Source organism: Eleutherodactylus coqui, chromosome 9 (genome assembly GCF_035609145.1).
Source record: "Eleutherodactylus coqui strain aEleCoq1 chromosome 9, aEleCoq1.hap1, whole genome shotgun sequence".
In the NCBI taxonomy this organism is placed as follows: domain Eukaryota; kingdom Metazoa; phylum Chordata; class Amphibia; order Anura; family Eleutherodactylidae; genus Eleutherodactylus; species Eleutherodactylus coqui.
In genome coordinates this window covers 9,298,528-9,319,207 of record NC_089845.1, presented here as the reverse complement: position 1 = coordinate 9,319,207, position 20,680 = coordinate 9,298,528, and the positions used below count along the sequence as shown (strand labels likewise).

General features: G+C 49.5%; 1 protein-coding gene across 1 annotated transcript in view; it reads left to right on the top strand.

Annotated features, from left to right (window-relative positions):
• SLC9A3 (solute carrier family 9 member A3) overlaps positions 1-20,680 on the top strand; it is a 285,255-nt gene that overhangs the window by 211,025 nt on the left and 53,550 nt on the right. The window contains exons 10-12 of the mRNA XM_066579077.1: positions 3,622-3,692; positions 9,178-9,307; positions 11,170-11,285. Coding sequence (XP_066435174.1) covers positions 3,622-3,692; positions 9,178-9,307; positions 11,170-11,285 — 317 coding nt within the window. The remainder of the gene's footprint in view (positions 1-3,621; positions 3,693-9,177; positions 9,308-11,169; positions 11,286-20,680) is intronic.

Sequence of the window (20,680 nt, the reverse complement as noted above, 5' to 3'; positions counted from 1 at the left end):
AGTGCACCCCAAAGAAAGGCCCGGAGAGCCTACCAGACCCCCTTTACTTGGACCACCCTTGTTATCAGCTGTGGCACGCTCCCCGTTTCCTCACAATAGGCCGGGCTGACATGACTGGACGCTCGTGGGGTATTACCTGCGCAGTTCTCCTGTAATGTGTAGTAGTATAATCTCTCATACACTTTCATTGTGTCGCTCACACAAGCTATGCGAAAAACTCACAGCGTGTTCTATCTTGGCTTGTATTACATGCACACGCCAAGATAGTGTATGGGGATTGGCGTCACGCAGAAAACTCCATATTGTCATTGCATAGTTGCCAAGTGGTCACATGAGCCCGGCCTTACTGGACAATATTCTGCTGGGGACTCTTCATGTTTCTGGCCAGTCTTCTACTCTGTACGGTTAGGTGTAGCGCCTCATTGCTAATAGCATCTAAGGGGCTTAATTACAGCGCTATGTCCTTCTCTCCCCTTGTCTGAGGGTACACTAATAGACCTGCGCTGTGGTACCAGACATGGCTGTCCCCGTCTCCACGCTCTGTCCTTCTCTCCCCTTGTCTGAGGGTACACTTATAGACCTGCGCCGTAGTACTGCACATGGCTGTCCCCGTCCCCGTGCTCTGTCTTTCTCTCCCCTTGTCTAACCGTACACTAATAGACCTGCGCCGTAGTACCGCACATGGCTGTCCCCGTCTCCACACTCTGTCCATCTCTCCCCTTGTCTGAGGGTACACTAATAGACCTGCGCCGTGGTACCAGACTGGGTTGTCCCCGGCCCCGCGCTCTGTCCTTCTCTTCCCTTGTCTGACAGTACACTAATAGACCTGCGCCGTAGTACCGCACATGGCTGTCCCCGTCCCTGCGCTCTGTCCTTCTCTCCCCTTGTCTGAGGGTACACTAATAGACCTGCGCCGTAGTACCGCACATGGCTGTCCCTGTCCCTGCGCTCTGTCCATCTCTCCCCTTGTCTGTCGGTACACTAATAGACCTGCGCCGTAGTACTGCACATGGCTGTCCCCGTGCTCTGTCCTTCTCTCCCCTTGTCTGACAGTACACTAATAGACCTGCGCCGTAGTACCGCACATGGCTGTCCCCGTCCCTGCGCTCTGTCCATCTCTCCCCTTGTCTGACAGTACACTAATAGACCTGCGCCGTAGTACCGCACATGGCTGTCCCTGTCCCTGCGCTCTGTCCATCTCTCCCCTTGTCTGACAGTACACTAATAGACCTGCGCCGTAGTACCGCACATGGCTGTCCCTGTCCCTGCGCTCTGTCCATCTCTCCCCTTGTCTGACGGTACACTAATAGACATATGCCGTAGTACCGCACATGGTTGTCCCCGTCTCCACACTCTGTCCATCTCTCCCCTTGTCTGAGGGTACACTAATAGACCTGCGCCGTGGTACCGGACTGGGTTGTCCCCGGCCCCGCGCTCTGTCCTTCTCTTCCCTTGTCTGACAGTACACTAATAGACCTGCGCCGTAGTACCGCACATGGCTGTCCCCGTCCCTGCGCTCTGTCCTTCTCTCCCCTTGTCTGAGGGTACACTAATAGACCTGCGCCGTAGTACCGCACATGGCTGTCCCTGTCCCTGCGCTCTGTCCATCTCTCCCCTTGTCTGTCGGTACACTAATAGACCTGCGCCGTAGTACTGCACATGGCTGTCCCCGTGCTCTGTCCTTCTCTCCCCTTGTCTGACAGTACACTAATAGACCTGCGCCGTAGTACCGCACATGGCTGTCCCCGTCCCTGCGCTCTGTCCATCTCTCCCCTTGTCTGACAGTACACTAATAGACCTGCGCCGTAGTACCGCACATGGCTGTCCCTGTCCCTGCGCTCTGTCCATCTCTCCCCTTGTCTGACAGTACACTAATAGACCTGCGCTGTGGTACCAGACATGGCTGTCCCCGTCCCCGCATTCTGTCCTTCTCTCCCCTTGTCTGACGGTACACTAATAGACATATGCCGTAGTACCGCACATGGCTGTCCCCGTCTCCACACTCTGTCCATCTCTCCCCTTGTCTGAGGGTACACTAATAGACCTGCGCTGTGGTACCAGACATGGCTGTCCCCGTCCCCGCACTCTGTCCTTCTCTCCCCTTGTCTGACGGTACACTAATAGACATATGCCGTAGTACCGCACATGGCTGTCCCCGTCTCCACACTCTGTCCATCTCTCCCCTTGTCTGAGGGTACACTAATAGACCTGCGCTGTGGTACCAGACATGGCTGTCCCCGTCCCCGCACTCTGTCCTTCTCTCCCCTTGTCTGACGGTACACTAATAGACATATGCCGTAGTACCGCACATGGTTGTCCCCGTCCCCGCGCTCTGTCCTTCTCTCCCCTTGTCTGAGGGTACACTTATAGACCTGCGCCGTGGTACCGGACAGGGTTGTCCCCAGCCCCGCGCTCTGTCCTTCTCTCCCCTTGTCTGAGGGTACACTTATAGACCTGCGCCGTGGTACCGGACAGGGTTGTCCCCGTCCCCGCGCTCTGTCCTTCTCTCCCCTTGTCTAATGGTACACTAATAGACCTGCGCTGTAGTACCGCACATGGCTGTCCTCGTCCCCGCGCTCTGTCCTTCTCTCCCCTTGTCTGACGGTACACTAATAGACATATGCCGTAGTACCGCACATGGCTGTCCCCAGCCCCGCGCTCTGTCCTTCTCTCCCCTTGTCTGAGGGTACACTTATAGACCTGCGCCGTGGTACCGGACAGGGTTATTCCCGTCCCCGCGCTCTGTCCTTCTCTCCCCTTGTCTAATGGTACACTAATAGACCTGCGCTGTAGTACCGCACATGGCTGTCCTCGTCCACGCACTCTAGATAGTTAGAGGGACAAAGCAGAACCTCACACTCACATCTCAAAGATTTTTCCCAAGCTTTTGCAGTTCCCTGGAATGTGCTACCCCGAGGATCGCAGGAATCCCCAATACCCACAGCTTTATATATGCCTTAAGGGAAGTCTATCAGATTTGCTAACGTGATTGTCTTCCCCATTTACCCCTCGTCTACATCCCCCCTGATCGCAGTGTTCCCCACGTATCCCATACATTGTACATATACAGATACTGGCGGGCGGCGGTCACAGATCCATGTATATAGGCTGTGCTGCATACTTAAAAGATGGCTGGACTGTTGTACAGAACAAGCAATGCTTCCTCTTGTGTCCGCTGTTCCCTCATAGATTTTAAGTAGAGATGAGCGAGCATGCTCGGATAAGTCAGTTACTCGAGCGAGCCTCGCTCTTCTCTAGTAACTGCATTCTTGTTTGAGCGTGCTCGGGGGGCGGCGGGGATAGCGGGGGAGAGAGTGAGAGAGATCTCTCTCTCCCCCCCGATGCTCCCCGCTCACCCCTGCCGCCCCCCGAGCACTCTCGGACAAGAATGCAATTACTAGAGAACAGCGAGGCTCGCTCAAGAAACTGACTTATCCGAGCATGCTCGCTCATCTCTAATTGTAAGCTCTTGTGCGCAGGGTCTGAGTTTGTATACGTGCCCTCTAATTTGGAAAGCGCCTTGGACAATGTTGGTGCTATAGGAATAAAGGCCGCGATAGTTCAGGACTGGACACCCCAGAGAGAGAACGTGATGCTAATGGGATTTTCTTTTTCTGCAAGGCATTCGATCACATTTGCACGGCGATTGAAGACGTCTCGGGGCAGATTGGACACAATTACATGAGAGAGAAGTAAGTGACCAGAATCTCCGTCTGCGCGGTCCGCATTCTATTACTGAACAGCTAGTTGTGCGATGAATCCTGGAAGTGCTGCTCACTGCCTGAAGTCAACCGACCAGACGAGCCCCAGATGGGTTCTTCTTTTCACAGAATTGCCCAGACTCCTCTGGCGCCCCCTGGTGTGAAGAATTAGAGCAGGTTCTATTGTCTGCGCACAAAAACAGAAAATGTGTACGAACCCATTTATACCCTTGTGTGAAGCCGCCCCTGAGACCGCTCTCATACCAGACGCTTATTACTGCAATTAGCGTGGCGTCCCAAATGCCGTGCAAACCGCAGAACTACCCCGCCATTGATTCAATGGGGCCTCACAGACCAGCTCTCGAACGTGGCATTTCTCACACCGTGATTTATGAGTGCTGTCTGCTCTAGTGCTTTTTAACTCACCTCATCACCCATCACAGTGATGGGTTGTGGTAAAAAAAGCTGTGAAACACCGTAACATACGTTCGAAAATACAGCACGGAGTTGCGTTAAAATGCCGCCGTTTCACAAGGCATTTTCTGAACAGTGAGAGCAGCCTTAGAGCAGTGAAGCACAAGCCAATGCTGTTGTAACCACCCTAACAAAGAAAAAGCAGCCACTTCCCTCCGGTACGGTGCAGCGAGTGCGGCCACTTCCCTCCGGTACGGTGCAGCGAGTGCGGCCACTTCCCTCGGTACGGTGCAGCGAGTGCGGCCACTTCCCTCCGGTACGGTGCAGCGAGTGCGGCCACTTCCCTCCGGTACGGTGCAGCGAGTGCGGCCACTTCCCTCCGGTACGGTGCAGCGAGTGCGGCCACTTCCCTCCGGTACGGTGCAGCGAGTGCGGCCACTTCCCTCCGGTACGGTGCAGCGAGTGCGGCCACTTCCCTCCGGTACGGTGCAGCGAGTGCGGCCACTTCCCTCCGGTACGGTGCAGCGAGTGCGGCCACTTCCCTCCGGTACGGTGCAGCGAGTGCGGCCACTTCCCTCCGGTACGGTGCAGCGAGTGCGGCCACTTCCCACCGGTACGGTGCAGCGAGTGCGGCCACTTCCCACCGGTACGGTGCAGCGAGTGCGGCCACTTCCCACCGGTACGGTGCAGCGAGTGCGGCCACTTCCCACCGGTACGGTGCAGCGAGTGCGGCCACTGCCCACCGGTACGGTGCAGCGAGTGCGGCCACTGCCCACCGGTACGGTGCAGCGAGTGCGGCCACTGCCCACCGGTACGGTGCAGCGAGTGCGGCCACTGCCCACCGGTACGGTGCAGTTTCCTGCACATTATAGTATATCAGAATGAGGAGAAGACGCACACCTAGAGCAAGACAGTTGGCCCAGGCTGTCAGTCCCGTGTGGTTTGCCTGTGAAGTGCAGGGTAGCCTGTCTGGCTTTATCGTATTGGGCATCATTGATGGGCTATAAGCCTGCATGGTGGACCACACATATCAGGGGTACTGGCACTCTTTCTATGCCTTATCTAGGGGCCAGTATAACACTAAGCAGCCATTCCCCCTAATATGTGGTAGGGATGTGAGTGGTTGTTCATCAGTTTTTTGCACCTGCACAAGGACCTCCATATAGCAATTTTCCTGCCTGCATTCTGTTGGGAAGTGCTGCCTACCTACCTGCCCTTACATCTCTGTATGGTTATATCCGTAAGTATGGCCACTGGTAGTAACTTTTTTTTTTTTTTTTTGATTTGTCCTTTTTCAGAGATTTGTTTGTAGAAATGATGATGTGTAGTTATTCACACTTAATGTCATCTCGGATTTCTTTTTGTTTTCCATCTGACTCAGCCACCATGACATCGTTGCCCGGTGACGACTCGTCTCTGCAGAGTTTACCACATAGATGACTTTGGTGCCTTGTTTTTTTCAAATCCATCACACCTATATTAAAGTTAACCTGTCACTGGCTGAGAGTACCCTAAACTAAGTTATGGCGCTCACATGGCAGGTTCCTAGGAGCCCAGGAAGGTATTTTTTCTACTTTCCCATGCCACCATTGACGAAAGTCAGCATGTGGACCCTGCAATCAGACTCAAACCTCCAGGCTGTAGGTGCGCACTCCCATTGATCCCTATCTGAGTCCGCTACATGGTCTGTGCGCTGACATCATGAGGTGGGTAAGTACAAAAGATACCTTCCTGTAAACTTGTCTCATGCAACCCTTTAAAAGCCGCAGTCAATTCTGTTTTTTAGGGCTCCGGCCAGCTCCCATGCGGTGGGATCGCAGGGTGCCGTTCAGTTGTCGAGGAAGCTGAGGGGCCTTATGAAGGCTTCCAGGGCTGCCATTGCAGATTGCCTATGGTGTTGCTTGGTAGACTGCCTGTCAGCAGTATAATGTAATGTTATGGTGTTACAGATGATTGAAGGTCATCTGGCTCAAAAGTTTTATTAAGTATTTATTTTAAAAAAATGGTGATGCTCCAGAATGTTCCAATCCCCGCCCCGTTGCCCTCATGCCGCACGCCAGCAGAATTCCTTTAAAGATCATATAAAAATGCATTGCGACAATTGTAGAATGGGGACTGCCGGATGTTCAAGCTGGCTTCCACAAAGGACGTGGCACCAGAGACTAAATGGCAAACCTGCGCTGGATCATGGAGAAGACCCGGGAGCATCATCAGGACTCTACATGTGTTTCATCGACTACAGCAAGGCATGTGATTGTGTCAAACATTCATTCGAGTACTTCACTACTCGGGTGAAAAGTACTCGGGTGCGCCGGGGGGCGGGGGGGGGGGGGGACGCGGTGGAGCGGGGGTAGCAGCGGGGAACAGGGGGGAGCCCTCTCTCTCTCCCTCTCCCCCACACCCCCCTCTGCAACCCCCCGCTCACCCCTGGCGCACCCGAGTACTTTTCACCGGAGTAGTGAAGTACTCGAAAATCGTGGTGCTCGATTGCGAAATCGCCCTTACCGAGTAAGTTCGCTCATCTCTAATATACAGCTTATAAGGTCGCTTTACAACCAAGAAGCAACAGTCAGGACGGCTTATGGAAACACGGATTGGTTCAGAATCAAGAAAGGCGTACGGCAAGGCTATATTCTATCACCAGTTCTTTTCAATCTGTACGCAGAAATCATCAGGAGGCGCCGCAATCTGGATGAATTAGAAATCAGAGTCAAAATAGGTGGCAGAAATGTCAACAACCTCCGATATGCAGATGACACCACCCGGCTTGCGGAAAGTGAGAGGGACCTGGAATACCTTATCCAACGGGTGCAGAAGAACAGCCAACGCATGGGACTGTACCTCAACAGCAAAAAACGAAAGTCATGACCGCTGTAGGCAACGGGACAGGGAGCATGAACATCAACAACGAAGAAGTCGAGACGGTCTAAGATTTCATTTTTCTTGGATCCAATATCAATTGTGATAGGGATAAAATCCATGTTACGTTAATATGCTGTGGGGCTCCAAATCAGAGCTGGTTATGCCGGCCACCATGAGAAAGCAATAGACACAGGCATCACGGTCGTGTCTTAGAGCAATCTGAGTTTATTGTGTACTTTGTCTTTCTTATACAAAAAATAGTAGGCGTATCAGAGGTTGAACTGCTTTACAGAGGTCGACCTGTTTTACTGGTACATAATTTTGTCTTCTTTATAAACAATGCTTTATTTGTTTGTATGTAGACATCGTGTCTGGTATCCTGATTATCATCACACTCTACATTAACAAAGCATTCCATACAACCTTTTGATCAGTGTAACGAGATAAACAAGCTCTTGGAGACATGATGGACGCTTAAGATTACACCTGTACTTAATTTAGCAGAGCTTTTCATAGGACACAGAATAGAGTGTACAATTTAGGCCTACAGCCTCCGGAAACGTATATCAAAGATACATACATATATAAATTAATATGTTCATAACCCTCACAATTGCAACGGGGAATCTGGACCTGAGATCAAGAGACGGATTACACTTAGTAGGAATGCAATGCAAGGAATGGGAAAGATCTGGAAAAGCAAGGATATTAGCATTGCAACAAAAACCAGACTGGTCAATGCAATCGTCTTTCCCATAACGACGTATGGCTGCGAAAGTTGGACGCTCAAGAAAACAGAAGATAAGTGATGCATTTGAACGCTGGTGCTGGAGGGGAATGCTCGGATACCTTGGACTGCCTCGACAATGAACAAGGTAGCGTTAGATCGCATCAAACCAAAAATATCACTAGAGGGCAAAATCGTCAGACAGTGGCTCTCTTTTTTGGCCATGTGATGCGCACGAACTCGCTGGAAACAGTACTGATGCTTGGCAAGGTCAGTGGGAAGAGAAGATGAGGACAACAAAGAACAAGATGGTGAGATACAACCAAGGCCAACATGAACACGTCAATCGTGGAACTGAAAGAAGCGGTGAAAGACAGGAATGTGTGGAGAACATTGGTCCATGGAATGATCGAAGGTCGGATGTCACTGAACGGATAATCATCAATTACCTGAAAGCGCTGCGGAATAAGTTGGCACCCTACAAATAACAAGTACCCCCCCCACCCCCCACTTTCCCCCTTATGTTTTGATTTAGATTTTTTTAAATTCTATTTGGTATCGCTGCGTCCATAAGAGTCCGATCTATTGAACTGAAGCATTACGTATTCCGCACAATGAATGTCATCAGAAAAAAATACATATGCCAAAATTGCGCTTTTTTAGTCGCCCCCGTCTCCAAGAAAAAATATAATAAAAAAGCGATCAAAAAGGTCATATGGACTCCAAAATGCTACCACTAGAAACTACCGGACACAACAAAAACAATCCCTCACACAACTATAGCGATGGCGGTCAGAAGATGGCGGCTGAAAATAAAATTTTTTCCCAAAGATATTATATTTCTTAGTAGTCCAGCAAAACAAAGACTAGATACATTTGTATTGTTGTGCTTGCTGCAGTGCGTGCGTCATTATGTTTAACCCAGAATGCTACTTTAAAGGGCTAAGGTATACAGTACCAGCCAGTACAGGGCGGGGTGCGGAATGCCGCCAGTGCAGGCCGGGGTGCGGAATGCCGCCAGTGCAGGGCGGGGTGCGGAATGCCGCCAGTGCAGGGCGGGGTGCGGAATGCCGCCAGTGCAGGGCGGGGTGCGGAATGCCGCCAGTGCAGTGCAGGCCGGGGTGCGGAATGCCGCCAGTGCAGGCCGGGGTGCGGAATGCCGCCAGTGCAGGGCGGGGTGCGGAATGCTGCCAGTGCAGTGCAGGCCGGGGTGCGGAATGCCGCCAGTGCAGGGCGGGGTGCGGAATGCCGCCAGTGCAGGGCGGGGTGCGGAATGCCGCCAGTGCAGGGCGGGGTGCAGAATGCCGCCAGTGCAGGGTGGGGTGTGAAAGACATTATGAGACCCTGATTTAAAGTGAACAGAAAAGAGAGTGTAATATGTGTCCATGTTCCTACTCTGCTTACATTGTCGCTGTCGCCCGGCGCGGGTTGTCAGCATCTTGTAATAAACGCCTTTGGTTTCTCTTTCTCTAGAATTTGTAAATTTGATGCAAAATTTCTCAGCAAAGTATTTATGAGAAAATCAGCCCAAAAAACCCAAGACCGGATCCTGAATGTTTTCCACGAGCTGAATATGAAGGATGCAATCAGTTATGTTGCGGAGGTAAGCAGATGATACGTTCCGTAGTTGTAGCAGTCCTGGTTGTTATTCCTGCGGATCCCCGGCCGCTGACTGTGTTGTAGTCCCTGAGAGACCTCTTACCTCGGTATTAGGCCGGCTGCACCCCCAGGTCAGAGCCCGCAGCGCAACCCAACCCTGTGCCCGGTGGATGGTTCTAGTGGGGAAGGGCTGTGGCTTGGCAGGGCCGCCTGTGTGGAGCCCGCACGTGTGCAGGAAAAAGGGGTTTTCAATAGCATTTTATGGGTGGTATTTGCTGTGGAATCCAGAGGCGGGCGCCGCTCCGGGTCCTGCGATGCATGTATGCCTGCGTGGCGCCAGCCTCCACACGGCCGGATGTGTTTATACATTCGCCTGCACACTGTACAATCACATAAATGAAGATTTGCCGTGATCGAGTACCAATCTATATTCACGTATTTCATGCCATTCACACGGCAGCGGCTCCGTATATGCAAAAAAATACACAGAACTATGCAGAGCGGCGTACAATCCTCAAAATGCCCGATAACGCCTAATTATGGCAGCCACCTCCTTCTTTTCCCAGCGTTGTCCGCAGGGTAACTCCCTCCTCCTCTCTTCTTTCTGGTTTCCATAGAAGTCTATGGGAGCTGCTGTATATCACATAAACAGATGGGACAAGTCATATCTCTTCACGCGGCGTATAAAAGCGCTCACTGAAAACGGCCGCAATTATTCTACGCTGCAAAAAATCGTTCACCTGAATGAAGTGATTGAAATCCATGGCTTCGCGTGGGCGCGGGTTTTTCAGGAATTTCCCTTTTCTTACCCCGGTTACGTACGTATATATAAGCCCTTGGGGCGGATTCAGACAAACCTGTTATTACTCCTGTTACGTGGCCATATAGCGGGACAGGACCGCTGATCTCTATGGGATTTCATCTTCACTAGAGGGATTCTTGTCCGTGAATTGCACGGGTGTGAACAGACAGGACCCGCCCCTCCTTCCCACACGTAGGGAATACACGGTGCCCGGAAGATCGGGTGGCACCGATGAGGAAGATGAAGTTCCCCTCGTTCAGGCGCAGCTTCGCTCCCTGCCAGTGAATGGCGTTACACCTCCAGTCGTCTGAAACCGCCCTTACTCTGCTGACGAGAGTTGGTGATACCAGCCTTGTACCCACCACTATCTGTAGACCCAGCTGCCCGCACCACTACTCTGTAGACCCAGCTGCCCACACCACTACTCTGTAGACCCAGCTGCCCACACCACTACTCTGTAGACCCAGCTGCCCGCACCACTACTTTGTAGACCCAGCTGCCCGCACCACTATCTGTAGACCTAGCTGCCCGCACCACTATCTGTAGACCTAGCTGCCCGCACCACTATCTGTAGACCTAGCTGCCCGCACCACTATCTGTAGACCTAGCTGCCCGCACCAGTATCTGTAGACCTAGCTGCCCGCACCACTACTCTGTAGACCCAGCTGCCCGCACCACTACTCTGTAGACCCAGCTGCCCGCACCACTACTCTGTAGACCCAGCTGCCCGCACCACTACTCTGTAGACCCAGCTGCCCGCACCACTACTCTGTAGACCCAGCTGCCCGCACCACTACTCTGTAGACCCAGCTGCCCGCACCACTACTCTGTAGACCCAGCTGCCCGCACCACTACTCTGTAGACCCAGCTGCCCGCACCACTACCCTGCAGACCCAGCTGCCCGCACCACTACTCTGTAGACTCAGCTGCCCGCACCACTACTCTGTAGACCCAGCTGCCCACACCACTACTCTGTAGTCCGGGGATGCGTCTCACAACAGTTAATAATCGTCTATTACTACATGTCCGTTTTAATCTTTATTTTTTCTGTCTGCATCCTTCAGGGAGAACGAAGAGGTTCTTTGGCTTTCATTCGCTCCCCAAGCATGGAGAACATGGCCAACGTTGATTTTAGCAGCCCGCGCCCGTCTCTTTCCGAGCCGTCCGTGTCCTACTTCCTGTAAGTGGTGGAGTTCTCGCTCTGCTCTGTTTATCTGCTTCTCATCGCTCCTTTGTTTCCTCTATTTCTAAAAGTAACAGTAATGACTAACGGGTGCAAACGGGCGCCAACACGACGCCATGAGACCCGTCCAGGACGCGGACAGCTGGCTTCTGTTTGCACCACCCTCCATGTTTTCTTTCCCTCGTTCTCAGCTGCTCGTTGTAGAAGAAAAACCCGACGTCCGTCCCGTGAGATGGAAGTAAAACAGGAGAAATGGAAACAAAGGGGGTCAAAATCCGCCAAAAGGGGGTTACTGGACCGGTTTTATCTACTCTTAGGACAGAACAAAAATAAGTGGCAAATCAAGTGTTAATGTGAACGTGTCCTAATGCGGATGTTTTAACCCCTTAACGACATGTACTGTATTTGGGGGGTGTATGGAGGAGTATCGGGGGGCGATCCATGCAATGTGAATGCTGGCTGTTTCTCACAGCTGACACCCACCAGGAACAGCTGCAATCAGTTGTCACACTGATCCCCGCTGTTAGCCTTTTAAATGCTGCCCTCCATTCTGACAACGGCATTAGAAGGCCACGATACGGGGTTCGGGTTCCTGAATAGCTCCCTGCCATGAGATCACGGGGTGCCATTTGGTTGCCATGACAGCCAAGGGCCTTCCAAAAGCCCCCAGGGCTGCCATCACAGATTTCATATCAAGCCATGCCTGTGGCACAGCTATTAGACTGCCTGGCAGACCAAACCATCACAAGTTCAAGTCCTGTATGGGGACTAAAGCCAAATTGTAAAAATCTATTTTAAAAAGTTTCATTAATTAAAAAAAACCCTCTTACTATATTTATAATAAAAACACTACATATATATTGGCTTGACTGCGATCTATCCCAGTGCCGCATTACTTAGCCGGCACGGTGAACATGGTCGCCAATAGAAACTACAGGTTGTTTCACAAAAAGGAGTCGGCGCACCGCCGTGTCAGCGGAAAAATAAAGTGCCGGCTGTCAGAAGATGGCGGCAGGAAGTCAGTTCATGTTTTCCCAAAGATATTTTATGTTTTAATAGTACAGAAAAAAAACGCTCCATAAGTTTGTATCGCAGTAATCGTACCGACCCGCAGAATAAAGGTACCAGGTCATTCTTGCTGCAGTGCGTACGCCGTAGAAATAACCCCCCAAAGATGGCGGACATGCACTTTTTTTCCATTTCACTCCAATTATAACTTTTTTCAGTTATTTTAGTACATTATATGTTACATTTAAAAAATCCAACTCCTAGTGCTAAGAGCAGACAGCCGCGCTGATGAATGCGCAGTCCTTAAGGGGTTAAAGGAGAAAATGTTTCAGAAGACGCGGGTGTACAGTGTAGCGGTCTCTCTGGTTACTGGTGCATTCACTGGGCTGTAGACTCAAGAAACCACTTCAAGCTGAAGCTTTAGACTGAACCCAACTCGGAAGAAGCGATCTTTCCACTGCAATGACTTCAGAAGTTCGGAGTTACAGGAAGTCACCCCGCTGTTTCCTGTAAACTACTTGTGGGTCAGAATGGGAAAACAAATGTACCCCCATCACGTTCAGATGCCGCAATGCAGCGAGATGGTCTCTTCCGCACTTCCCACAGAGGATTACGTAGGCGGACGTGTAGAATGAGATGACTAGTCCTCCCTATGAAGTCTGCCAGGTGCCTACAGCGGGGGAACACCGAGGAGGGTAAGCAATGATCACGGAGCGCTGTCATTGGCTGCTTGTTTGTAGATGGGCTGAGTGTGGGAAGTGAGACCGGAGGACAGACGGGGGGAGCGGGCAGGCTGAGTAACTGCTCACCTGTTATCCTACTGTATGGGGGTTTGCATAACTCAGACAACCCATTTAACCATAAACCATATTATTATTGGGGCGACTCTTCTAAGTTTAAATTAGCAGTTAATTTACTTCTGATTGAAGTTTTAGGTACCAATTATATGAAGAGCGGTGGTGGAGATGCCGCTATGAGTAAATGTCCCCGTCTGTTTTATGCTTGAGCTGAACTTCTCCTGCCACTTAGTGGCTATCGCTGGTACAGATCATGTTATCTGCAGCAGAGATTCTCCTGAACCAAACCACTCTGGTCAGTTCATGGCCGTCATCCCTTTAACGTTGTTCTTCCAGACCTTCCGCCGCTGATCGCAGGACCTCTCAAGGACGGCACAAGCTGCTGCCAACTACTCTGATCTCTGAACACATTATCGCATTGCCCAGAAGGAAGTGGACATTAGGGCTGTCCGCACATTCTGCTCCCTAGAGCTCTAGGACATGTCACAAGCATTGGGCCATCATAGCTCTGGAGTCTCCAGTCTGCAGAAGACGTAGGAGACGAGACTAATGGCGGTCCACAAATATCTGAAGGGCTGTCACAGTGCAGAGGGATCAGCCCTATTCTCATCTGCACAAGGAAAGACTAGAAGCCATGGGATGTACCGGACAGATTAGACGGCACACGAAGCATGCGTAACATTCCTGTGCTCTCAACACTTTTATGTGTTCACAAAGGGGGCGGCGGTACGGGGTAGAAGGGGGCGGCTGTCCCGAGTCGGGGAAAACATGGCGCTGCATCTAAAGTAGGATTTGGACTTCATGTTACTTGCATCTGTTTAATTACAAATGTGTAATGCTTTTCAGATGCTCCGTAACATGGTGGCATCGCGGATACAATTGGTGACGGGTTCCCTTTAAGTTATGGTGCTCACAGGGCAGTTTCACAGGAGCCTGGAGAGGTATTGTTATACTCAACTGCCTCCCGGTGCCGGCACCGTCCGCCCTGAACGTTGGCATCCAGAGTGCAAACTGTATCATGTGCTCCCATCGAGATCAGTGGGAGTGTGCTCACGCAGCCTGTAGCTTTGAATCCGATGGCACAGCTCATGTGCCTACTGTCGGGGAGGGCAGTGCGGGCACAGGGAGGTAATAGAGTAGACAAATACCTCTCCTGGCTCCTCGGAACCTGCTCTATCAGCACCATTTCTTAGTTCATAGCGCTGCAAGGTGATGACAGGCTTCCTTTCAGAAAACTGCGTTAAACTTCTTTGCTACGCTCCTACCTCAGAGGCTCAAGGTCTTTATCGATAGAATTCATAGAGCTCTTGCTCTTTCACTTCTTAAATTCCTCCAAGTGAGACCTTTCCTAGTTTGCTGGGTTTCTGCTGGTTTTCCCGGTACCACGTCGGTCTTGTGGTGGATTGCTTACATATAGCAGAAATGACTTCAGCTAGTTCCATGTTTCTCCACAGGTCACAGTAGGAACATGGCTTGAGCCGACGCACGCGGTGGCTTGCGGGATGATATGTTGCCCTCATCCCTGCATAGTTCTTTGGTTCTTGGACCGAGATCTTTAAATATTTGCTATGGTTGTTGTCCCACTGACCCCTCTTTCCTCATCACTGTGACCCCCTATACAGGTGACCCACCAAGTAAGGCAAATCCTTTAATACCCTTAACACCTTTCATAGGGGCTATTAGATTACTTCTTGGCTTCTCCAAACACAGATCAATTGGTGCCCATTCTTTCTTGTAATGTAAGGGATGCCATTCCCCATCTAGACGATGACGTGCCCTCACTACTTATGTAAATCATCAACTGGATATTCTAGGTCAACAGGAATCCCAACTATCCTCCTCTTCTCCCCTTCCATCCACAGTACACCCATTATCATTTAGCAAATGCCCCTACAAAGCCCAGAGGGGTGCTAATACCATTGCCCAACACTCTACCATTCAGGTGGGCATTGATTAAAGGGGCTCTTTATGTGGGAAGCCACTCTTGTGAATTCTTCTGCCCCCTGAAAACCCTCTTCGCACTTTGTGTAATGATCGCTGCAAACTACAGACCTTCTACGGCTCTGGGGTCATAATCTGGTCTTTACCTGCACCGTAATCATGTCCGTCCTGATAGACTATGGAAAGCTCAGCACATATGTAATATAAAGGAGCCTGCAGGCTTGTTCTTGCACGGCAGTTTGACCGCTTTGCATAACCTTTGGTGGATGATTTTGGTGTCATTAGATTTGTGACAGTCTCACCACCGCCCTAAAATCATCAAATATGAGTTAGATACATGGAGTGACTGTCAGGCCGGGTCAAAGTATCTATATTAACTCTAGTGGCATGGTTGTGCTTCAGCCAACAGCGCCGCTAGGGAGAGTCACCGGGCTCCTTCACACTGTCAAGGGCGGTACGGGCAGTGAATCACAGCCCCCTATCGCTCTTACCATCCATGTGGAATCCTCCGGATGTGAGACGTTTTCACATGGAGTCCCCCGGTGTGACTATCACAGCCGCCGCAGTAGATCACGGTGTTCTCTCATGGTTTTCAATGGGGCCCGTACTGCTACCACTGTCAGCTTCATTGAAAACAATGGGTGATATCGCAAAAAAAAAAAAAAGGACACCCTGCAACTTTTTTTTCCTGCATAGCATCACAAAGCAGCGGCATGCAGGAAACCATGGCGAATGTGAATGAGCCCATGTTATGTTCATGTCGTGAACATCGCGTCAATCTAGTTAGTAGTAAGGATCTTGCATTGTTGCCTTCTGGCTGACACTTGGTGGGATACCCTACTGCTCTGGAGCCAAGAATTCCAGAAGAGACTTCCACATCTCTTGCCTGACGTGGCCTTCAGTATGTTCCTTGGTTTTGGTCCATGGCATGCTGCTGATCTCATTAGTCGTTGGTCCTTTACAACCTGCACCTTATCCATGGCTAGCGAACAAATCTCTTCTAATCCAGTGATTAAAACGGAAATTATTAATCTCTTGACTAAATATTCTTCTAAGGACACCAGCCAACAGCCTTTTTGTTTCCGGTATGTGATACATCAATTCCTACGGATTTTTGGATGTCGAATCCACATTTTCCTTTAGAAATTATGTATCACGTAAGACTTTTATGTGATTTAGATTTTATAATATATGTTTTACGTTTTGTGCTTGTGCTATCCTTTTATGTATATAGAATTGAAGCAGTGACTAAGCTAAACTCTTTATTTGTATGTAATACACAGTGGATGAAGTGCTAAAAATGGTCACTAGATGATAGAACAATGTAGTTGTGCGGGAAGGGTACCGGCATTAGCCCATAGAGGTGCTGCTGTTTAGTGCATGTTGATCTGCATGAAGCACTTCTTCTCATTGTTACCTCAGCGTATCGTTATTTTCGAGTTTCCGTTACCTCAGTTTGTGTTTATCGGTGTGAGTGAAACATTCTGACATATGACAGTTATCGTTAGTATTGTGGCTACTGGTAAACTTCACTCCAAAAACCCAAAGGAAGCCAATCAGTGATTTAGCGAGAGGCTTGTATAGTGGTATTTTATGCTCTCGGGGATCAGGATAAAGTCTTTGCCCCTCATATTGCTGGTACAACCTGCACAACTACTCTAACAGAACGGATGAAAGGAAAGCGCCGAGCCGGTGCCGTTGGCTCACACCAAACCATTGGAGCAGCAGACTAATCATGCGAAGTGTTACTGTTGCCTCCCAGATATTGCAGGACATTCCAGACATAAGCTATAGAGCTGTGTCCTTAGCGCCCCATGGGGAAGGCGCAACCATTCCTGCCCGTAACCTGCAAACCGCTGCATCGGACCCATCAGAGGAAAGTGAATCAGAAGATGCCGACCTGCTGAAGAGTCCAACCCTGAATCTCATGACTATCGCCTCACCTCATAGAACAGAAGGAACTACAGGATTTGGTCGTGAGTTACAACTTTCTGAACAGGGAGCTGAACTATTGGGTTCTAGATTGAAAATCAATGGAAATTTGTAGCTGAAGGGATAAAACTTCTAGATGAAGAGTCTGCTGTATTATACTGAATGCTGCACTCCGATATATTGAGATGTGTGTGTACATGTGAAGGGTTGGATGACGGAGCCGGGAGTTCAGCATAACTCACAGGAGCGGCAACTATTCATTGACTCCAGTACAACCAGCTTAAAAGCAGCGCTATTGTATAATGGTGTAGTGGCCCCGAAGTAGTGGGCCCCACAGCACTTGTGACTAATCTTTTCTGGGGAGTCTGTCACTCTGGGTTTTGTCTTGTGTAGATCTCTGTATCATTAACAGCCCTCGTCTGGTGTTGGGATAGTTCTGTTGTGTTTTGTCCGGGAAGGAAGAAAAGCGAATGATCTTGGGCACAGCAAGCATTACAAAGATGGCTTCCGCTACTAGAAATCACAAATTAGCATCCCCGATGGTTGGCCCTAGTAAACTCATTAGGGATATGAAAACACCGCTGCAGTCATGTAGTTCTATGGGTTTCCAGGAGCAGACTGCTGCAGGGGTGGGTGGTTTGGCTGACTGATGATGGAGTTCTCCTGCCAATTACCACCGGTCTGCTGCTCATAAATACCGGCCGCTATTACCAGTTGGGGCCGCTCATTGATTCTTTTCCCTCTCAGCGCTCTGGTGTTTGCAGCCTTGTGTATAATGAGGTTCTTAGCGCTTCTTCACACAGGCGTATGCACAACTACGCTCGCCGCTACGGAGCATAAGTTCAGCATTGACCAGGTCAAAAATCCTTTTTTTTTCTTTTGAATTTTCAAACTCCCCGCTATTCTGTGTGAGTTTCAAAAAAAACCAGGAAGATAAGTCCTTGTTAAGGTCCTACATCTGGGCGAGAAAAATGAAAAAAAAACCCATATAGAATGGGAGAAATTGGGCTAAGAAGCAGCGAAAAAGGGCAAATACAGTTCTATAACAAGACAAGCATAGAGTCTAGATCACGTGAGGTCATTATCCTCCTCTACTCTTCCTTAGTCAGACCTCATCTGGAATACTGGGTCCAGTTCTGGGCACCCCAATTTATACAAGACAGACTGGAGCAAATTCAGAGAAGAGTTACCAAGATGGTGAGCGGTCTGCAAATCATGTCCTATGGGGAACAGTTAAAGGATCTGGGAATGTTTAGCAGAAGAGAAGGCTGAGAGGAGACTTAATAGCTGTCTACAAATATCTGAAGGGCTGTCACAGTGCAGAGGGATCAGCCCTATTCTCATTTGTACAAGGAAAGACTAGAAGCAATGGGATAAAAACTGAAAGGGAGGAGACACAGATTAGATATTAGACAGTGAGGGGGATCAATGAGTGGAACAGGTTGCCACGGGAGGTGGGGAGTTCTCCTTCAATGGAAGTGTTCAAACAAAGGCTGGACAGACCTCTGTCTGGGATGATTTAGTGATCCTGCACTGAGCAGGGGGTTGGACCCGATGACCCCGGAGGACCCTTCCAACACTGCCATTCTATGATTCTATGAACTCTAAGCAGAAAAGACTCCAGAAGGCGATTCCCTTTCTAAACAAGAACACTTCCTTCTCTCACCCTTCCTTACAAAGTGTAAGATGATGTTTTGTTTCATATTTATAATACTGTACTGATTAAATTGTATTCAAAGAAAACCCATCTTTTTTACATATGTAAAATACTATGAATAATAGAGGTAGTTGGCCTTCGCTGGCTGCCGGAACCAATTACACACCAGCACTTGACCTGATCGGCACGCGACCCGCCTTCCAGAACACATCTACAACTGGGCGTTGGCTTCACAGGGATTGTAACATCAGTGGAGCAATGAACACTTTATAATGGCCACTGAGTTACTGGCCACTCGTGGCTGAAATCATGCATTCTGATGAACTTGATATATATGGTCACATTAAAACTTAAACTGACTGAATGACTAAGGCTGAATTCATACAGGCAATTTTCACACACAAGTTCTGTTGAGTCCGAGATAGACATAACTCGTATAGATAAAGAACCTGAATGGGTTAATTCACACATGTGTAACACCCCAATACACCCACAGTGGGTATGGCCGGAGGCCTTTGGTTGTCACGGTGATGCCACACTCTATTTGGACACTCCGGATGATGATGACACAGAAATAACGAAGACTAGTCCAGTATAGCTTAGTAAACGGAGAGTGAGCAGTTTTACTAACTTTGGTTTTGGCAAATAACAGGTTAACTTTACAACTTTCTGCAGAGGGCTTTATCTTAGGTGAACAAGGATGCCATATAAGAGAGGCAAGATAAAGTAAACTTGGTTTGATGATTTGCTGGTATTCAACGCTCTCCCTATTACTTAGCTGAGGACTGATTTACTAGACCATTTTCCCCACAAGTGAAGTTAGGTGAACAGATTGGAGTTTGCTTTAACTGAAGGTCTATTGGTGAAGCAGTGAGACTAGTGACAATATGCTGATCCTGGCTGTGTTTTCTCCGGGTAGCTGTAACTGTTTGATGAAGATGCACCTGGGAAAGGGTCTTCTGGAGCTCTGCTGTAGATTAGCAAGGGAGCAGGTTGTCCACTACACTCTACCTCGGCTAGGAATAACTTGCTGAATACTCCTCCTCCTTACTCTCTCCTGGCTGAGTCTACTAACTGCTCTGCGTCACTTCCCTATATCATCTCTCTCTCTACCCACCCACTTGCATAGGGACTTGTATATTTGCTTCCCACCCTTTTGGCTCTGCACCAGTGAGATTTAACCTGACTGTCATCCAATGAGAGGCCCACTGACGTCAGTGATGAGCTCTAGCTTAGAGCAGAAGGGGAGACACAGGGACTCTCCCACAGACGGCACCTTCTGTAACCAGGGACGGCATATAGACCGGTGAGACAGGACAAGTGTGCTGCTAGTGTCCTGTAATGCCCGTTGGGCCACTATACATGCGATTTTTGAATCCGACCAATAGTCCAAGTTTGAAAAATTGCTGCATGGCCTATTTTTGTGTTATTCTTATTCAAGAATTGCCCATTTTTTCTATGGAAATGCTCAAAAAATGAATTGCACTCACATACAATGTGAAAGCATGTGCGTGCAATCTTTTTTTTTTTCTTTTATGTGGTCCCCATAGCAACTTGCAATTAAAAAATGAGTACAGAGCAGTGAAAAACAGTTGCAAATTGCACGTAAATTACAAACGCATGGCACACTCATGAAAAATCACGTTAAAATTGCACTTGCCCAAGTGAATCCAGTCTGGGGGTGAACATATTGGCAATACGCAGAGAACAGAACCTGTTGATTGCAGAGGCCCCTCAGGAGACTATGGGGGGTGCTCAGATGTACGCCTGATTCTCATGTAGTTGTGCAAGGGAACGTGCATGATAGCATTACGTTTATGGCTCAAACGTTGCACTGTCGTGTGCGTTTTTGCTTAACGGTTCCAAAACCTAGACCAGGTTGTCACTCATAGTAGTAAGCCGTACTCCGTCACTAGCAGTAGGAACCCAGCCTAGGGTCGAAAACACGTAAGCCGCTTTATCCTCCCACACAAATGCACAGATGGCTGTTTTTAACATTTCTAAATACACTGACATGCCAAACATCCTGGGAAGGAAGTAAAGTGGCGTTACTGGAG